Here is an 18,477-nt window from a genome sequence, read left to right on the forward strand (position 1 = left end):
TCATTTAAGGTGTTTGGTTAAATTTTAAGTTGAATCCTCAGTGTGTTTACATCAGTCGCTGGATAGAAAATGACTTCATTGTAATCTGTCTTATTAACTTACCTACGCAGAGATGTATTTCAATTGCAACTATATCTTGTTTCTGATAGGTTCAAATTCTAATATATTTTAGAACATGGGAACTTGCTCTAATAAATAGTTGGTTCCCTTTTACTATTGTATATAACATCATGTAATTAACCACATACAACACACTAAAAAGCTGTTCTTCTTTATTCTATATAAAACACGTATTTGCAATGACCGCAGCACACACCAGGACCGATTTAAAATGTAAAATGTCTGTAACTTACATTTTCTTACAGAATATTGTCAGTTCTGAATAAAGATATATAAAAGTCGGGGTCATGTTTGATGCGGGGAAATATTTTCAGTCAAATACTCAAACTACAAAATTAGCTAACAATGATCGAGACTCCAGATTGTAGAGGTGATGTATGATCTAAGTATACATGGCAAATTCTGTAATGATATTATTTCATTAGGAAAAGGCTACCTACAGATCAAGCATAGATCTCTCATGTGATTTCAGCAAGAATTGAAAAGAAAATAATGAAACAATACCTGAGGACTATTTGAATCCGCCATTATGCAACTATCATCTATTTCGGGCCATATTTCTATTTAGTGAAAACAGAACTGTAAACAATTTCAATGTAATTTTTCCCAAAAACATGATTATCAGATAGGAAATGATCCTATTAAGAAAAGATGGGAAATGATCCTACTAAGAAAACAAATACTTGAACTTTTATATGTTTTGTTAGTAAATAAGGAAGTTATCGCTGTTTAACGATAATTTCTACTGCTGAATGACTCAAAAAAATTGTCTGTATACATTTTTGTACTTCACCATTGCCCCATATTGAATCTTCTGGCAGTATGTTTTCCATCTTAAGCTGCATATAACAATAATCAATTTATTGTGTGTAAAAGCAAGGATATGAGACAATTTAACATAAAATCAATGATAATTCTGGTTTAAATGTTGTTTTTATGGCGGCCATATTGGATTAAGGACGCAATCTTGCTTTTTTCAAAATTTCTAATTAATCTACGTTTTGTACAATATAGTAATCTAATGTTGTGCCAAATTTGGATCTCTTAAGATGCATAGTTCAGTTGCTATGGGTCGATTCCAGAAATCCACAGTTTCATTTATTTTTTTAACATTTTTACCCCAAAATAGACATTTTGCATCATGTTACTTCCCTATACTTTTAATATGTTGCTACATACATCCTGTAAAATACTTACACAAAAAATCAATTCTTTGCGAGTTTTTTCTTTTATTTGACATTTCGGCCATAAATGGCCTTTACTTTAAAGAAAGGCTGATTAAGCAGACCGACGTGACATAATTGAAGGTTGTTGAGACACGGCGTAACACAATTAATGGTTATCAAACGCATAAGTGCAATAACTTATTTATTCCATGTATATACACTTTTAATGTATGACGTTAACTTCATGTCGTCCTGACTGTTAATACTTTGGTTAACTTAAAATTGTGTTTGGGTTGTACGCCAGTTTTCGTCAACATTTTATTCTTTTACGAGAAACTCTTTTCCCACAATAACTTACAACTGTCTCATTTAAAAATATTAGTCACGGATAAAGTGACTGTACCGGACACCAAACCTAAAACCGTTCGGTTGACGGGCGAACGGTCCAACCATTGTGTCCTTCGGTGCGACATGAAGGACGTTGGTTATTTCTGACTGGATGAATTAGACAAGAAACTTTTTTCTAAGGGTCAGTTGTATATGAAGTTTTCAAGTCGAGAATTATTCTAAAATCACATATTTGTTAAGCATGGTTTAAAATGTTCATTTTGAGGAGATGAAAGTTAACATCCAGCTATAATAATCACGTTATTCAAATTTGAAAAAAAAAGCAAAAAACAAATATTTGTAAAAATGGTGGAAGTTTTATCTGAGTGTTAGATATGAATACGGTCAAATGCGGACAAAATCTTAACCATACGTATTTTTACTCTAACATTAATGAATAAATATAGTTTCTTACTTCAATGCGTTCATTCTAGCTTTAATGGAAAAAATATATCAGAAAATATATTTAAAATAGAGAGTAGTTATATCCACTCCTTTTCTGAACTGCAAGTAGATATTTAATTGTTTGAAATACAATAAGCGAAAAGCACGTTGTTTTTTAGGTCACCAAAGTGCGTGCATCATTGTCTACTAGACAATTTCGAACGATATTCAAATCATTCTCAGCGTCAAATTTGCCCCATCCCAGGAGTCATGTAGTGCTACATAGGCTTTTATATATTACAAAAACTTGTCTTCTTACTATTTAAATGCAGTAAGCTGCATTTACTCAAGGTGAGCGCAGGACCAGTTGGTCGATCCTCTTGTTTATTTACTGTGTGTAGTTTGTTCTGTCAGATAAACCGAAGTCTTTTAAACTTATTATGCTGTTTCAAGTGTTTGAACGAAGTACCCAAAAGAGATATACAGTATAGTCAGAAACAATATAAAAATAACTGAAGACTGAGACATATCTGAAAAAATATAAAGAAAACGGCAAGCAACACAAATATGACTTTTGTCTTTGTATTTTCGGTATCTGTATCTGTGCATTTTAATCACATGATCACATATCCTGGAATTATGTTCAGTCAAATACAGAAGAATATTTAATGTTTGACCTTAATCAGGTGATATTCCTAGACAGAAGACAAACAGGATCCGGTTGCAGATGAGATGAAATGAAATTTCCTAATTAAAATTAATCATTGCTCTTCATACATGTGTGTCAGTGTTTTAATGACATATGCATATATACGTAGAGCTACTACTGTTTTAAATGTTTCAAATTCTTCACCATTTAACGTTTTTACACATGATATAAACCGTTAAGCAAAATATCTTAAGATCTTCTCTTCGAGAAAACACGTCAACTGTCGTATATAAAAAAAAAAAGAAAAGAAAAAAAAAACTAAGAACATGGAAGTCAATACTTTATATTTCATGAATCACAAGGAATTGAATGTAAAAAACAATGTTTATTGTGGCAAGACCATAATTGAAATTCCTTTACCATATAATTCTGGATACAAATATAAAATGTCTGGCTTTCCACAAGGTGTTCCTTCTCGTGTCTGCCTCCTTATATAATGTGTATTCCACTCTGTTCGTACTAAGTCCAATTCCTACTAAATAAGTTGCATAAAGCAGAATCTAACGCAACTTTTGCGACAAGAAACAGACACAAAAACAATAATGGCTGAGAAAAAATAATACAAAAAGTGAAATTGCCATGTTTGTTTTGCAGCACGACCATGTTTTGTCCCCAGAAAATGACACAAGACTGTAAATACATACATTTACATAATAAATTATTTCTGTCAAATAAACCCTATGTTTAAATTAGCATGCGCGGATCCAGTGGCATCCACCACAGTCGACTGTCCAGCGACCACATCATATTCTTTCAACGTAAAGCAACTGAGGAATATGTGAACAATTATCTAATGTACTAAGTAACACATGTTACTTAGTAACTTGATAGAGATTATTGTGAGGGTGGGAGTGTGGGGAATTACATGTTATACGTATTATCTTCATATTTTAACCTCCGTGCGTGTCGAAAAAGGGATAAATATGTACACAGCTTTAAAAAATGACATCTTTTACCCTGCTATGCTTATCATAGATTTGGGTTGAAATGTCCAAGGAGGGGTTGAAATGTCCAAGGAACATCGTAAGTTGGGGTTGAAATGTATCGGAGTCGAATTTACGGTCTCAAAATGTCTTGCAAGCGTTTGCGCAAGTCTTACCAGAAGACGAAATTATGATATTGAAACATCGTGTTTTCGCGGTTTCGCCTTTGAAGTTGAGAGGACGAAAACGCGAAAACACGATTCAAGGTCGCGAAAACACGATGCAAAAAATATCGCGTTTTCGCGCTGCCAATATCGTGTTTTCGCGTTTTCGCCCTACTTACCACGAAGGCGAAAACACGAAAAGACGATGTCAGATCGAGGGCGAAAACGCGAAAACACGATATTAACAGCGCGAAAACGCGATATTTTCTGTTTCGTGTTTTCGCGTTAAAGCATCGTGTTTTCGCGTCAAAGCATCGCGTTTTCGCGTCAAAATATCGTGTTTTCGCGATTTCGCCCTTAGGACGACAACGCGAAACTGCGATGGCCCCAACGGAACACCGTAATTCGGATAAGAAAATTGCATCTCCAGGTAGAATGAGCCTTCTTTGATGTAACAGTAAAATTATAGTGTCGGGGGCTGGTCGCAAAGCCTCGAAGATTCCCGAAGACCTATTTTTGATGCAGCTCAAATGTTCTTTTGTACATTGTAGAAAAGCATTTTAACACACTTTTCATGGCCTGATCTATTGTCTCCTCTGACGGCGTCTTTGGTAAATGGAATTCATATATTTATTCCAAATTTCATCACGGTATTTATAATTTAGTGACTTGTAGTTTTTTTTACCACGTTTCCTTCTCGGTGCTCAAAATTTTTCTAAAAGCTTTATGCACTATTGGCTCATTTTGTTGAACACGCAAAGCTCAAAGGAAACATTAAAAGGAAATGTCTTTTCTGTTAAAAGGGATGTAATAAAACATAACAGACAATAAAAAAAAAAACAAAAAAAAAACATTTCTGAAAAGAATCTGGCTCCTAGCGACGTACCGTTTTGCTTCATCAAACTTCTCTGATATAAATATATGTAAAGTGAAAAATGCATAGAATATTTCTAAAAATACTGATATCCGATAATTACATCAAGTGATCTTTAATGCCTTAGTGGACGGTATGGATATTATCGGTTTTAATTTTCACGTTTAACACATGTGGTCTTATCACGTAGTGTGAAGCTTGACAGATCCTAGTATTGACGTACATTAATTTGATTCCACCTGGTGATAAAGTTCTAGAATTGCCTCTAGCTTTTAGTAACAAGCTTTATCATTGATTAAATTTCTTTCATTATCCTTTATGTAACTCGGAGCTTGGGTATACATCAACAGGATCATATTCATAAAGAATTCACTTCAACTCTCTTTCACTTGTCAGATCATTTTATATTGTTACACCCTTACACTTCAAATCACCAGAACATCGTTTTTGTAATTGGTTTCGTCGGCTCTCGAAATGTTGCATTTACTAGTAGTTTAATTGATGACGGGTATTTCCAAACCCCAAGCAAGAATACCATTATACCTATTCGGTAAAAGAGAGTAGGTATTTAGTCAGCTATAACTATAGTAAAAACTCTACTTTTACCTTAATAAGCTTGGAAATATGGCTTGAAATAAGTAGACATTAACTTACTGTTGGCTATACACATCATCGTTACCGAACTGTTCATTTGTCTTTTTCAAAATTCATAGATAAATTTTAAAATGTAAATAGTTGGAGACATTTGGAATTTACAAAGTAAATAGTTTTTATCTATAAAATAAATTTCATTTCGAAAATATATTCACTGACAGTAATAGTTAAAACACACCTAACGAAATGTTGTTGCATTCTGATTTGCTCAAAAGCACACTTGAAATATATTTCTCTATTATAAAATTGAATATCTTAGTGGACTCCCCATACTTTGTGGTTTATATATGTGCGAACAGTGACTTTATATGTTTTGGTGCTTTAATGTCATTAACTCTCATTAACAGCCTCTATGAAAAGGAGATTGCTATCATTTTGCTTGGTTACGTTCTATGCTTCCGAACGATCTTATAAGATTTTTACTATCACAATAGCACTCGAGTTGCGTCCGTAAAATGTCTGTCTGTACTGTGAGTGAGTATTGGTATATGTGCTGGTCATTTGGGCTCAGGAAGTCAGTTCAATGTTTCGATCTGTTTAACCCTTACCCTGCTAAATTTCTATAATGAACCTTGTCCACCTTTCAATTTGAACAGTACCATTAACTATTTAAAGGGGTGCTTATCAAAATGATACTGACTGAATGGCGAATAGTGTAGATCATGATCAGACTGTACGGATGTGCAGGCTGATAATGATCTACACTGATCGCAAAGGCAGAATCAATCGTGTCCAGCACGAAAAGGGTTAATAGAATTCCACATAGTCCGTTGGCTTAAGAGGTGTTGCAAATTTCATTACCTGTCGTGAACAGACTCAATCAAGCCAAGTAGCAGGTACCATTTTGTTTGATTTCCTTCTTTATTTTGGTAGTACCTTCTGATAGATTTTAAACACCTATCTCATATTAAAATTGATATATGTGCATTTGTTACATATGGTATTATTATGCCATTCTTTTGTATTAAAGTTTACATGCCACTCAGCCGCTGTGAATGCCTCGTTTCGATAAAACAGCAGTATATTTCCACAGTGTCCTTATGGGTGTTAGGCAATAACGTTATTTTTTTCAACCGCACTAACGATTGCGATGTACATGAACGTCCTAAAGGTTTTATATCGAATTTCTTTCCTACCTAGCAGGGAAAGATAAGGTTACCTGGGTAGGAGATCACCTTATCTTTAACTACACGTGCGCATATTGACTTCATAATTTGACGTAGTGTATGAGCAATTGTTATTTAAAGTTTTTTTGAAAATTTCACAATGATATTACATGTAGGCAAGAAAAATGGTCTATAATGTCTGCCTAAGTAAGACAGGTGTTTTCCAAGCCAAGGGAGAGCATTGATAAAAATCCACGCTAGCGCTTGTTTTTACATCCAACACTGTCCCTCGGTTGCGGAAACAGCCGTTTCATCAAATCTTTTGTCAGTTTTGATATGTCGACCTTTACTTCTATGTGGGCGTCGTCTGGTACAAACACTATATTTTCTCAATATTCCGTAGAGAACAGAAAATTATCTTTCTTCTGAAAGGATTAGCAGTGAGAAAAGACATTCAACTTGCCAGTCACTGTCCGATTAAGCATATAACAGCTCACATATGCAGTGCAGTTATCTTTCGTAAGGGACATTAATATACTGATACAAAATGTATTATTAATGGAAGAACTAATGTGTCTAAAAAAAGCGTATTTTACTTTTCCCTCCGGAACCCCTGTCTACCAAACGTAGATTATATAAGTACCAGAATTGATAAATCGCTTTTTAATGTCACAAAATGAAAACATTCAGCAGGAATTGTCTCGGAGTTTAGACTACACTGTTATATAAGAAATCCAATTGTGACAAATTTATACATGGAAAAAATATTTAATTTATTTAATCAAACTTTATGCTATTTTAAATGACATTTGTTTATATTTATCAGTTGAGGTGTGGTAGCCATTTTCACGCGGTTATCCCTAACCAGCATTGGGTACATGAACTGGTTAATATGGTTTCCTTTGTAAATGGGTAGCTTTTGCTGTAATCTCTTAGTTTAGACATAAAGGTTTTTATGGTAAACATTTATGTTAAGGACGTATGCTAGAATTTGGTGCGAAAATTTTCCCAATAACAGAATTTCTTCAAACTTTGGATATTGAAGGACAATCATCTAAGAAACAAAAAAATGCAATAAAAATCATAGGTCACCGGTATCGAAAAAGAGTTATCTGCCCTTGAAAACGGCATTTCCCCCAAAAATGACGTTTTCAAGGGCAGATAACTCTTTTTCGAATCAGGTGACCTATGATTTTTATTGCATTATTTTGTTTCTTAGATGATTGTCCCTTAATATCCAAAGTTTAAAGAAATTCTGTTATTGGGAAAAATTTTCGCCCATCTCATATACAGGGAATTCTAGCGTACGCCTTTAATTCTTGCTGTTACTCTGCTGTAAAATGACTATCGACATAATTATATGATATGATACTATTTTATATTCCAATTAAGTAAGGCAGAAAAAAACGGATATAGCTGTTTTATTTGATATTATACATGTTGAAATGTTTGGTTTTGGTTACCTAAAATAAATCAAATATTCCGTTTTAAGCCCTTGATAGGATGTGCAAAGTTGTAAAATGTATTTATTAACAAATCGATGAATATTTGTAATTTATAGCGGTGTTGTTTGTATTGTCAATGATCTTACACACACTGTAGATTTCAAAATTTGTCTATATTTATAATTGCAGTTTCATACGTTCACGAGTACATATTAGCGTCTTTGGCACCGCTCCCCATTATGAAATGTTGTGACATTCTGAAACTTAAATTGATTGGGATTTGCAAATTAAATAACCGGCTCCGTGAGGCAAATTTGTTTTACAAAGTAGCAAAATAATACATACGCCTCGCAGTGACTGTTTGTAAACGGATACCATAATTATGCCGTTGAATTGATTGCTTTGAACGTAGACGTTACACTGTATCTAACTTAAAGGTGCCTTAATTAAGCAAACATAATCAGTTTATATAAATGAAAAATGCATCAACAGTTCCGAAACCCCCTTTCAGGGTATGATCTTTTCAGATCGTTCAGCACGACATTTATGTTGTGTTAATGGTACCGTTTAGATTTTATAGCTTAAGCATGTTTTCTTCCTTTTTCAGTTTCTCGGTACAATAACATTAAATTATTTCACATCTAGAAACAGAAATGAAATACAATGCACTTTACATGTGACAATAAATCAAGTGAACAAAGTACATCTCACAACACTAGATCAACCGCTGAACTAACACATCAAGATTGGCAATCTTCATTCATAAGATAAACATAGAACTCCAAAGCAATTAAAAGCTAATATCAATAAACCATCTTTTCAAAGGCTGCGGATGTCTTTATGATTTTATTCCAGCATATGTCAATGTGACTTCTTAATCAAACATCACTTTGTATTTGTATACGTACTTGTTATTCTTCTGACGAAGGAAAACGCAATCCGATGGAAATCACATCTGTTGGTGACAAAGGAATGAAAATTGCTGAAAATAGGACTTTTCAAAAGCGAACGTCAACAGTTTTTACTTGTACATACATTTGTAATTCTTCTTCGTTCGCTGAACAGATACCGTTTATACTTTGAGAACTATTGTTCCTGTTTACAACGTTTATTTTCGGTTAAATATATGAGCCGTGCCATGAGAAAATCAACATAGTGGGTATGCGACCAGCATGGATCCAGACCAGCCTGCGCATCCGCGCAGTCTGGTCAGGCTCCATGCTGTTCGCTTTTAAAGCCTACTGGAATTGGAGAAACTGTTAGCGAACAGCATGGATCCTGACCAGACTGCGCGGATGCGCAGGCTGGTCTGGATCCTTGCTGGTCGCAAACCCACTATGTTGGTTTTCTCATGGCACGGCTCATATATGCTAAACATATAGTTTTCAGTGATTGCGATTCTATCATCTTGCAAATAACGCAATCACAAGGGGTAAAGGAAGGATGAATAAAACTTAGGAATTTTGACATTTTCTATTAAGAAACATCACACTATATTGTTAATGGCCCGCCATTATTCTAGAGAATCAGTAACAATCTATGAGAAAATTATATCGTAACAGAATTTATTTGACAAGTTTTCGAAATAGCTTTAATTGACTTTCCATATATTAATGATTGCGGAATACTTCAGGTGTACTTCCGAGTAATGTTTCGTGTTCTGATAGGCACCTGGCTAGAACCACCGACCTTCCGGAAGGGAGTTGTATAGTTTCCTCGCATAAAAGAATTTAACATCACAAATAAGGTACTTAACCGATAGCGGTAGCTTTGCAAGTGATTCAAAGTCAGCGACCTTAACCAGAGAGTTTCAATAAGACTGGAATATTCGGCATTAAGTTTAAGATTTAAGGTTTAAGAACACATCGAACGTATGTATATTTCTAACAGTGTGTAATAGATGTGGCACGAGAAAACAGTATACAGTACTGCGTGATTAGTCGTTCCCCTTTTCATGAATTTTAAATGTATTTTCCATATCTAAGCAGAACATTTAAAGGCCCATAATGCCTTTGTTCAAAATGTGGCTGACACCTTTTCCGGTATGAACATAAAATATATCAATTTCGTGTTAAATCCTATTATCATAATTGTTTTCTCTACTATTTGTCTAAGGTTTAAATACTGATGAGCAAAGTAGAATGTTTCATTGAATCCATTGTTTTTTATTACCTCCCTTTATGACTCTAACTGTAAAAGATGATGTGCAGTATTGAAAGTAGCGCTTTTCCAAACATATAATTATGCATAACTTCTATTTGAGTAGCTGTTTCATCTGTTTTATTGAACATTACGCATTATTACACACATATAAGTAAATCAAAGTTATTTTATCTTTTAGTTATTGGTATGACGTGAACACACTTATAAACGGCCTAACATCTTTAAACGTTAATCTTAAAAGAACTGAATAAAATAGTTAATAGTAAACAGGCTAAGAAATAAAAGTATTCACTTATAAACAGAAAATGAATGAATCATTTCGGCAGTTCAACAAGCTGTTACTTGGAACAATTCTTCTGTTTACCGGTCAATAACTTTGCTATGAGGTCAAATGTCAACATCGTCCTTTTCCTGTTAGCACCAAAATCGTGACATAAATATTCCTTATAACGTATGGATGTGTCATGAAACTCCCAAGGCTATAGTTCAAAGGTCAATGTAACATTTTAACTGTGCTTTAATGTCCGTTCGTGACAAAAATATAACTTCCGTCAGTCCGTCCATATACATTTTCGTGACCGGTCGATAACTCATCAAGAGAGTTTATCTTTACACAACACAAATTTTACCCAGTGTCATATGCAACGCGCGGACAACTTACGTTAAACGTAAGATGTCAAAGACTTTAGAATATATTCCTTACTGGCCAAAAACTTTGCCAAGTAAAAATTGACATTTAAATAACAAACAATCACCACAAAAAGCTGATGTGTCGCGCAAAGGGCTAAGTTCAGAAATGGTCAAAATCGGCCCAAAGTCAGAAATGTTTGAAAATTAAGTAAATGAAGCATTAATGTGTCTTTATTCGTTTTCTAATATTTTTATTAACATTAATCAATGTTTTTTTTGTTTTTCCAAGCTGTTTATTTACCCAATAGTAATATACATTTTGACGTCGTTTCGGTGACAGATAAACGACGTCATGACGTTGAACTTAGGGTTAGTTAACGAACGCTTATTATGACACAGTTTGTATCTAATCAGTCTTGTCGTGTATTAATAACAACCTGATTTCAGTAAAAACATTTAATGTCTTTTCAATACATGTTTATAATACATTCATATGATGTAATGATAACAAAGTGAATAAAATACAATGCGATAAGAACTACGTTTAATGTTATTCACATAAGGCGGTTTTATTCAATTATTTTACTGCCTGATCATATGTATAAAAGTGTATTGTTCATTGATAAAAACCTGATAAATGCAAAAGAAATTACAGTAGGTTCATTTTAAATTGTCTATTTAAATCAGTTTATAACAAGAAACTATCGGTAAAACCAATGCATGCTACGCAAAATATCTAAAACTATTTCATATTTAACGCACAATAGCGGAATTCATTGAATGGGCACACTATTTGTTTTAGCAGTAAAACTTCCAAAAAATGTTTCTTGGAACACCAGCAGTTAGTTCTAAGAGAAAAATAATATAGTATATAATAAATGGAGTTATTACATTCTTGTTTCTATTCCCCGTTAAGTAACTATGGTACCGACAGGTCAGTATTTCCATACACTGACGCTTGCATTTCATATCGGATGCGCGACGTATTTTTTAATTTAATGTGTGTCATTGCATAAATTCTTCTTTTAGTTCAGTATTGTCAATCATTCAGGCTATTTAACAAATTCGAAATATTTACATTATATTTATACTTGTAAAACGTATGTAATCAAAATGTTATTATCTATGGATCGATTTTTTAACGGAAGAATATTGCGTTGCTAAAATCGCGCAATATTTCTGTTGCAGAACTCGTGCATATTTCTCGTAACCTGTAACTATAGTACATTAAATTAAATGAATAAAGGATAATAACTCGAAATTGGACCGAATCCTATTATTATGGACAGAAGTTTCGCTTAATTCCGGTCAGTGGTGCCGGACAAGAATTGCGAGATGAACGGAGGAAGTAGCGATATATATTTAGGATATTGAATGAACAGATACTGATAAGTCTTTCACATGTATTACTTGTAGTTCGGCATACAGGACAGAGCTTTCTATTTTTGTTCAATGATGCCTTCAAAACTCGTATTATATGAAACTTGTCTACACATTTTCATACCTTACTGTAGGAACATAATGCTTAAAAATAGTTCATAAGTTTTCATTCATTTCCGTCTTCTGATTTTAGGAAAACAAGACTGTACGAGTATTCAACGCGTTCGAAACTGTTTAAGTGGCATATGGACAGAGCCTTGTTACCGCCTGAACCGGAAACCGCAAAATTACGATCGCCAACAAAGTTTGCAATATCTAAATCAGTGCAAAAGTACTTAAAATAGTTCCAGATGACTAATAAACAAGCTCTATCGCAATGACTGGATGTTTACGAAATAACTTCGGATACGCTTTAGAATTGATATATCTTAGGGATATCAGAAAAAAATGCAGTTTCCTCTTTAACGACCGACGCTTATGTTTTCTTTCTGATTTTATAAGCGTTTGCTGAAATAAAATCCAGGAATACAAGTATACTATGCATGCTACAACAATTACATTAATAAATATTCATAAACAACTTGCAACGTTTGGCTGTTCAAAAACCGTATCACTTATGAAAACGGTAGTTGAAAATGGAGATAACTGTTTAAAGAAGTGAAACGGAGTTATCCAATTTGAAAATTGCATGTCGTCTCATCACAATGAACATGTGAGTGAAGTTTCAATCCAACAAGCTTAAATAAAATCTTAACCAAATAGGACATAGAATTACTTAGATTCAATCTCTACATAATATGTAGAACGGCCGATGATTATCGGTCATAAATGAACGTTTTTTGAATTCTGCAAAATTGTTTTTAATACAGATATAACAGACAACAAGAGTTTCCATTTACAACATATTAATTTGAATCAGTCAGAAACATATTAATTTGAATCAGTCAAAACGTCACCATTTTTATAATTGCCAAATGCAAATGACGTAAATACAACAGTGTACATGTAAGAATGTTGAAACGATAACCGAAAATAAACAAATGTAATACGTCTAACTATGACACTTCTGTCGTAAAAATCTTACTGTCTTACAATATCTATACTTTTACAACAAATTGTAACATATTTATCTAGCACCGTATAAACAGTCACTCTTCTATAATACTGGCTTCACTTTCTGAATCTGACAAATCTATTGGCTCTGGTATTTTGCTAGCATCAGCGAGATATTCTCCCCAGTTTTGAACACCATAAATGTTACTCTCTAAATGTCGCGCATAACTAAGATACCAAACAACAGAGGCAATGTGAGAACACATGCCGACAACACGTTCTCCGGCACGACATTTACAGTACCATGCAATAATATCAGACAACGAATATCTGATCCATAGAAGATATTTCCTTGACGACGTATGACGACTTTGAATCCAAACGCGTAACAAGTCATTGTCGTCTGCATGTACCTGTATATCACAGTTGCCATCTAAATGCTCTTGTATGTAGCTCGAAGACATTTTCAGTTGATATACGCCACATGTCAATGAGCGTAGTTGCTCCTCGGTGAACCTCGGAAAATTGTCAAGTACAACATCACTTACCGGTTTCCAGAGTGCAGACCTTCTTTCAAGATTATTTGCTTCAACATACGATATCAAAGTGTTACCACCAGATGATAATGAGAGAGTCCTCGAAGCCAAACTAGTGTCACCATCTTCACTGTGAGGAGAGCATAGTGGCTGGAAGTAGTCTCCAATGTATGGAATTTGATTAGTTGGCAGAACGTAATTGAAATACTTCCAACTTTTAATTCGGGCATTTGCTGATTCAACCACCCATCGAATCTGTAAGATATAACACAAAACATGCACAAAGAATGTAAAAAGAAAGGTAAATTAATGAAGTAGATCACCAGTCCATTTTTACGATCTGTATTTGAAAAAAAAAAAAAAAAAAAAAAACCTACTTACTCGTACTTAAGAGAGTGCTTATATAGTCCCAATAACGTAATATAATGGCGATGGTAATTAAACCTCATGGACTTGACTTAGAATGTACTATATCAATTACTTTTAAAACTTAATGAATATTACATTTGAGCAGCGCCATGAGAAAACCAACATAGTGGCTTTGCGGCCAGCATGGGTCCTGACCAGCCTGCGCTTTGAGAGCCAACAGCATGGATCCTGGCCAGACTGCGTGGATGCGCAGGCTGATCTGGATCCATGCTGGTCGCAAAGCCGCTATATTAGTTTTCTCATGGCGCAGCTCATTTAATTAAGATATTTAATTCATGATGTGAAAATCTACTAGTAGCAGACGACACGTATGCATAGACGTAATAATTAATGCCTAAAGTGCTGTTAGTTTTAAACAGTTTAGAATGGGTTTAAAAGCAAAGATAGTTCTTCCGTGAACATGTATATGTACGTGCACATAATAATAAACATCTACTAAAAATGACAGATGATCCCAATCAAACGATATTTGCAGTTTCAGTTTTACAATTAGAGTTTATAAAGAAAGACTAGTGAATTACCTGCAAACGCGTTGAAATTACAAAGGAAATATACAGCGTACCTGTACATGTATGACCGCATTTTCCCCCTACATATTTAATATATGTGTAATAAATAATAATAATGTAAAACGATATTACATGAGTTTTATAAACTTGTATTAATTGCTTTATCTAATATCATCATAACTTAAATATGTCTAACTCGGCACTGAGGCTTACATAATAAACTCATTTACTGTATTTTCAGTTATATTTGATGCAAAAATGACTTTACATATAGAAATAAAACCGACTAGTATTTACCTTTGTAACAAATCTACTGTTGTTTGCATCTTCACAAGGCATCTGCTTCTGACCTTTATTGATAAAAGACGGCATCTCAGCTCTAATACCTAAATCCTCCAGAAGTGACAGGGAATCCCGAAAACCCCTATCAACTACAAATACATCATCTTCTTGTACAAAGTTTCTGATTTCCTCTGTATTTGTTTTTAACATATGATTTAGAATGGACGCATCATTATTTTTTGAATCAGCAAAGTAAGGGCCCATGATAGTGACAAAATATCCTGTTGTCGTTACTATAACCATGGGCTTAACTAAGGGACGACCTTTGTGCATTGAATAAGTACGTCTTTGAAAGCTGAAGTTGTTGCTCTTTTGGATGTATACGTATGTGCCATCAAGAACGAGTATCAGCTGTCCATTGTTCGCGTTAAACAAAGACTTTGCTAACGGTCTGGTATGGTTGTTTATTATATCTTCCCTTGTCAGGCTTTCAATACCTAGGTACAAAGGAACAAATCCTCTCATCAGAGCCTGTCTGGCAGATGAAATAGCACGTCGGATGCTTGATCTGCTAATTCCAAACAGTGTTGACAGTAACTTGTTTGATAAACCTGACTTCATCTTTAGCAGAAATATACCAAGTGTAGTACGTGCAGATCTGGCTGGTGTATTTCGGAGTTTGTCTGCTATGTGGCGAAAAACATCATCAAACTGAATATGGTTTAAACCAGTCAAGCTTTCATAATCAGAGTCTTTCAAATAATCAAAATCAAGTTTGTTTTGTCTGCTGCGACACACTTCCCGCATTTGTGTAAGAAGTTTAAGAATGAATGTCCTGTTTACATAAGCATTTTCTATGACTGGCACATTTTCCAAAGAAGTGGCACTGAGAAGTCCTTCATACAGATGGACAGGACAACATCTAGAACCAGCAGGTATTAGTATATTCTGTTCCAGAAATACACTGAATCTGGCATCAGACGACAGAACAACAAGCTTTGGACCCGGTCGCTTGCACACTAAACATCGAGAGTGAGTTTTGCTTGTAGTTTTCAAATTTAAACTGACTGATGGTGGACTAACTGGGGTACTTTTGCTCCTTGGTTGTGTTGTTGATGGAATATATTCTGGATCTGACCGATTGTTTTCATTTTTTTTGTAAGTCACTGTTTCTGCCACATAATACTTGTGTCTGCACTTGTTACATATAATGTCACTTTCTTTTGTCTCAATAAACAACCTTCTCTGTAGATATTTCTTAATGTCTTTGTTTATTGACCTTCGTTCTTTTGGCTTTGTTCTTTTTTGACACACAGCACATGGATAAAACTTTGGCATTCTGGAAAAAAATAACGTCCACATTAGTGAATATTCGTAAAATTATGCACCTATTAGCATCCTTTAAAAGCAGCAAGTGAAATTGTTAATTTTATTTATTATGAAGCATTGTAACAGTTGTTTTGTTTTTTGTTGTTTTTTTTTTTGTTTTTTTTGTTTTTTGTTTTGTTTTTAACATAAAAGCGTTAACATCCGTGTGTTCAATGATTAATACGGTGTGAGAATGGTTCAGTGGTAACTATCTGCCTAGGAAAACAGGGACCATGAGTTCGAGCTCCCGCAACTCTTATTAAATGAATAACATTGGAAAAAGGGAGTCCAGTGTTAACTTGATTTACACTGACATACTTAAGAACCAGTTAATGACTCTGAAATTGAAGCGTCCTCGTTACCGTATTTTACGCACCATCGTCATACTAAGGTAACAAACAGTCTTCTGGAAACTCCTGTTATCGGGTACCTATTGCGATTATAAATAAATTAAAAATCAATGATCAATTATTTTCAGTCATCTATTGTTTGCGGTCACGTTGATACCCTCTCAATAAGCTCCGCAGAAGACACTGTATACAAATTCCAGAGGTTCAAGAAAGACGGATGTTCATTGTATTTTAAACATACAATTTATATCAACCACTGATTCATGCGGGGAAGTTATCAGTTTCTATAAAACATTATATCATTACGTTGTTTTTCTGTAAAACATTCTATCTATGATGGCATTATCTATGTAATATTTAGATTAAAATGCATTTTATTGAATTTGGAATAAACAGTGAGAATAAAAAAAAATAAAATAAAAAACAATATAAAATGTCAAGATTCGATCTTCGGTCTTTCAGTTCTTGAGGCAGTGACGTATCCACTGTCCTAATTTTCCGTTACATAAATGGTCCATGAAATTATATAAGAACAGAAGCATGTTACTATTTTTAGCAGTCTATATTTAGGTTAGTAAATATTGACTGAAAGTGGGCGGAGTATTTTGACAAGGCAAGTACAATTCGTCTGTTCAAGAAGCCATCATTTATGTATACTTCAAAAGGTAATTTTGCAATTCAGATCAGTAAATTTTTCCACTACGGTGCGACGGCTTAAATAAATCGTCTTTGGTTTCATTTTCATCGATGGTTTCATTTTGAATTTTTTATTAGTGTCAAATAAATCTACTCACTTGATCAGTGGATGATTTTTTTTTCTGGCTACAGAGGGTCCATAGTAATTCAGTAAATCACATCACTTCAGAGAAATCGTTGTAGATTCGAGCGAAGATTACGATATATTTTTTACCCTCTCATGTTGCTAGGTAGAGTGTAAACAATGCAATGTTGTTGTTGTTGTTGTTGTTTTGGTGGTTGTTGTTGTTGTTGTCGTCAGCTACCAGGGTATTTATTCCGTTGAATTGATCAACATAGTAAAGAATAATAACAGACAATATTGTGTGGTAAACATTTATTGCTTCTAATCTAGATTTCTTTATAAAATATCAAGCACATTTCACAACCATCTACGTAATCCTTGGATTTACCAGTGCATTGAACACTTTTCGTTGGACACCAGCGGACATAAAAATTAATGTTTCACTATCAGCACAGGCTTCGACCACAAAAATTTAAATATATTTTTGAATGAAATAGGTTTGTTAATCTAAAGAAGAAGAAAAATTTGTGGTCGAGGCCTGTGCTCCATATGATTTTTTGGATTAAAAGATGTGAAACCAATGAAAATGTGGTAAAGTTGTAGATCAGTACCTTATTATCTGTCATAATTCTCAATAGAAACAAATCACAACTCAAAAGTAAATATTGTATATAAATGGTCATAGAGTGCCCTAATGAAAAATATCGATTTTTTTTCAAAAAACTTTATTTTTAGAAATTGTGATTTTTTAGGCCGATTTCCTGGCTTCGTGGCTTTCGCCCTTTGTCTTTGGCATTTTCAGGCATGCATGGATGTTCAAATATCATTCAACATAACAAGTTCGTGTTTCATCGAACTGGAACTTAAACATTTTATTGTGTATGTTCTTCGAATAAATTCAACTACCCTCTTATATGCCATTGCTTAGTAATTTATTACATTATTTTTCTCGCTTTTCCAACCAACTTATAATGAATAATTTGAATCAACTAGCTCAAACCCAAACAGTTTTCAAAATAATATGTTTTAGGTAGTGTATTACATAATATTACAAACAGTTACTGTAATATAACAGTAAATGTAAT

At 34.0% G+C, this 18,477-nt stretch overlaps 1 protein-coding gene across 1 annotated transcript; it reads right to left on the reverse strand.

Moving 5' to 3' along the window:
- Window positions 1–13,253: 13,253 nt before the first annotated feature.
- Window positions 13,254–16,252, reverse strand: LOC128549150 (uncharacterized). The gene is made up of 2 exons (XM_053525533.1): window positions 14,930–16,252; window positions 13,254–13,949 (listed from the first exon to the last, which is right to left on the reverse strand). Exons 1-2 carry the CDS (start codon window positions 16,250–16,252, stop codon window positions 13,254–13,256), a joined length of 2,019 nt encoding a protein of 672 aa, XP_053381508.1.
- Between the last annotated feature and the right edge of the window lie 2,225 nt (window positions 16,253–18,477).

This window comes from Mercenaria mercenaria, chromosome 2, assembly GCF_021730395.1.
Source record: "Mercenaria mercenaria strain notata chromosome 2, MADL_Memer_1, whole genome shotgun sequence".
In the NCBI taxonomy this organism is placed as follows: domain Eukaryota; kingdom Metazoa; phylum Mollusca; class Bivalvia; order Venerida; family Veneridae; genus Mercenaria; species Mercenaria mercenaria.